This window comes from Bison bison, unplaced genomic scaffold (genome assembly GCF_000754665.1).
Source record: "Bison bison bison isolate TAMUID 2011002044 unplaced genomic scaffold, Bison_UMD1.0 scf7180017864374, whole genome shotgun sequence".
Taxonomy (NCBI): Eukaryota; Metazoa; Chordata; class Mammalia; order Artiodactyla; family Bovidae; genus Bison; species Bison bison.
In genome coordinates, this window is record NW_011494946.1 from 435,259 (window position 1) to 438,700 (window position 3,442).

The following is a 3,442-nucleotide window of genomic DNA, read 5'->3' on the forward strand; positions in this document are numbered from 1 at the left end:
ACAATCAAAAATTCTGTGAGACTCCCATCCCCGCCTCCTCCCCAGTGACGAGCTTTGCCAATCTTTAGTTTCTGCTCAACTGAGAGACGAATTGTGACTGCGTACTATTTTGCTTCCATCATTTGGGTCACTAGTGAGACTGAATAGCTTTTTCCTTATCATTTCATAAGCTTTTGTGTGCATGCATGCTCAGCCGTGTCTGACTCTTTGCAGCTCCCTGGACTGTGGCCTGCCAGGCTGCTCTGACCAGTAACCTTCTAGCTCACCTCTGGTTTCAGTCTTGCTTTCTTATCTATAAATAGAGAACTAACACCACATCATACTTGAAAAAAATACAGTATTAGATCTTAAAGACCTCCCTGCTGGGTTCTCAGCCCTCAATCACCCTTCAAATGTCTCTGCGATTAAGTGATTATAATGAAATGTGAGGGTTGTAATGCAAATCTTAGTGAGAGCAACTCTAAAATACCAGCCTCTCGGGGCTTCCCCGGTGGTCCAGGCTAAGACTGGGGCTCCCTCTGCGGGAAGTGGGGGCGGGAACAGTAAGAGAGCGACCTCTCAGATCTCGGCGGCCAAACGCCCCGCAGCACTTCCCCTGATCTTCAGAATCTCTTTAACGTCGATGGGCCTGAATTCTGCATTTGTATGTCGTTCTCTACATCATCTTTCTACTTTCCGAGAATCTGCTCAAGGAACTCTCGCTCCACCGTCTCCCAGCTCTCGTGGGAGAGTGCCTCTGTCATCTGTTGGGAGTTCCTGCGCTGTTACAGTTTCCCGCGCTGTTAGAGTTTCACTCTTTCTCCCACTGGCATATTCCTTGTTACTGAGAACATCATGTGCCTCTTGCATAAAGCTGTGTTGCTTAAGTCAGAAGTCTTCCCTTTTTTTGTCTTAGGAGAAGCAAAGAATCGGAAGTATGACCTGTCAAGTTTTCATAGATTTAACTTGTATGGGATCCCAACACCACATTTTAATGATGGACGAAATATGGCAAAAACTTTACACTGGCTTCATGAGCTACAAATGTAAGTATGTTGTGTCTTGGAACAAGTGTTAGATAAATGGCATATAGACTTAAAAAGTAATTAAATTTGTTTTTTTAAGGGGTAAGGCATTGACATGGTTCAAACATAAAAATAATATAAAAAGATACACAGTGATATGTCTTCTAAACTATCCAGTTCCCCCAAGATCACCATGATACTGGTTTTTTGTTTGTCTGTTTTTGACCATGTGGCTTGCAGGGTCTTATTCCCCCACCAGGGATCGAGCCCAGGCCTCTTGCTGTGGAAGCACAGAGTTCTAACCACTGGACAGGCAGGGAATTCCTTGTGTGTGATTCTGAAGTTACTTCATGCCTTTTCAGCAGATAAGAGGACTTCCCTGGTGGCTCAGACAGTAAAGCATCTGCCTACAATGCAGGAGACCCAGGTTCAATCCCTGGGTTGGGAAGATCTCCTGGAGAAGGAAGTGGCAACCCACTCCAGTATTTTTGCCTGGAGAATCCCATGGACGGAGGAGCCTGATAGGCTATAGTCCATGGGGTCGCAAAGAGTCAGACATGACTCAGCAACTTCACTTTTAGCAGATCAGAAGACATACATGATTTTTTTTTATCTGTGGGACCCACCCTACTACGTTCCTTAAAGATCGTGGACTTCGGGTAGACTGTCTCTACAAGGACAGCGTGTAATTGACATGTCATCTATCCTTCAGCTTCCTTTAGTAGTTAGGTGGGCACCTGAGCGTCTGCCTGAACTCTTACAAACTGCGACCTGTTTACACTTGCATTCTACACTTGACTACTTTCCTAAGATATTAAAATAAGTTTCCTTAGTTTTTCGTTTCCTGTTTTATATCTAAGGCAACAAACAAAGTAAAATCCTCTATTTCCTACTATGCTGAAAAACATCAGAGGATTGAAAATGCTGGTGTAGTGGGTTAAATAGTGGCCTTCAAAGATGTCCACGTTCTAATTCCAAGAACCTGTGACGGTTATCTTCTATGGGAAAAGGGTCCTTGTAAATGCAATTCAGTGAAAGCTCTTGAGATCATGTTGGATGATCTGTGCATGTGTGCTAAGTTGCTTTAGTCATGTCTGACTCTTTGCGTACTGCAGCCCTCCAGGCTCCTGTGTCTGTGGGATTCTCCAGGCAAGAATATTGGAGTGGGTTGCTGTGCCCTCCTCCAGGGGATCTTCCCCACCCAGGGATGGAACCCGGGTCTCCCATGTCTCCTGCACTGGCAGGCAGGTTCTTAACCACTAGCACCGCCTGGGAAGCCCTGGATGATCTGGGTGGGGCCAACACCCAGTAGCAAGTGTCCTAATAAGGGAAAGGCTGGGGGAAACCCCACGTCCAAGGTAAGAGAAACCCAAGTAAGACGGTAGGTGCTGCGAGAGGGCATCGGAGGGCAGACACACTGAAACCACAATCACAGAAAACTAGTCAATCTGATCATACGGACCACAGCCTTGTCTGACTCAATGAAACTAAGCCATGCTGTGTGGGGCCACCCAAGATGGGTGGGTCATGGTGGAGAGATCTGACAGAATGTGGTCCACTGGAGAAGGGAATGGTAAACCACTTCAGTATTCTTGCCTTGAGAACCCCATGAACAGTATGAAAAGGCAAAAAGATAGGACACTGAAAGAGGAACTCCCCGGGTCAGTAGGTGCCCAATATACTACTGGAGATCAGTGGAGAAATAACTCCAGAAAGAATGAAGGGATGGAGCCAAAGCAAAAACAATACCCAGTTGTGGATGTGACTGGTGATAGAAGCAAAGTCCAATGCTGTAAAGAGCAATATTGCATAGGAACCTGGAATGTCAGGTCCATGAATCAAGGCAAATTGGAAGTGGTCAGACAGGAGATGGCAAGAGTGAACGTTGACATTCTAGGAATCAGCAAACTAACGTGGACTGGAATGGGTGATTTAACTCAAATGACAATTATATCTACTACTGTGGGCAAGAATCCCTTAGAAGAAATGGAGTAGCCATGATAGTCAACAATAGAGTCCAAAATGCAGTACTTGGATGCAATCTCAAAAGTGACAGAATGGTTTCTGCTTGTTTCCAAGGCAAACCATTCAATATCACGGTAATCCAAACCTATGCCCCAACCAGTAATGCTGAAGAAGCTGAAGTTGAACGGTTCTATGAAGACCTACAAGACCTTTTAGAACTAATACCCAAAAAAGATGTCCTTTTCATTATAGGGGACTGGAATGCAAAAGTAGGAAGTCAAGAAACACCTGGAGTAACAGGCAAATTTGGCCTTGGAGTATGGAATGAAGCAGGGCAAAGGCTAATGGAGTTTTGCCAAGAGAAGGCACTGGTCATAGCAAACACCCTCTTCCAACAACACAAGAGAAGACTCTACACATGGACATCACCAGATGGTCAACACTGAAATCAGATTGATTATATTCCTGGCAGT

General features: G+C 45.1%; 1 protein-coding gene across 1 annotated transcript in view; it reads left to right on the forward strand.

The window, feature by feature from the left end:
- The window catches only part of EFHB (EF-hand domain family, member B), a 68,258-nt gene that overhangs the window by 31,059 nt on the left and 33,757 nt on the right, over positions 1-3,442 (forward strand). The window contains exon 6 of the mRNA XM_010856709.1: positions 896-1,025. Coding sequence (XP_010855011.1) covers positions 896-1,025 — 130 coding nt within the window. The remainder of the gene's footprint in view (positions 1-895; positions 1,026-3,442) is intronic.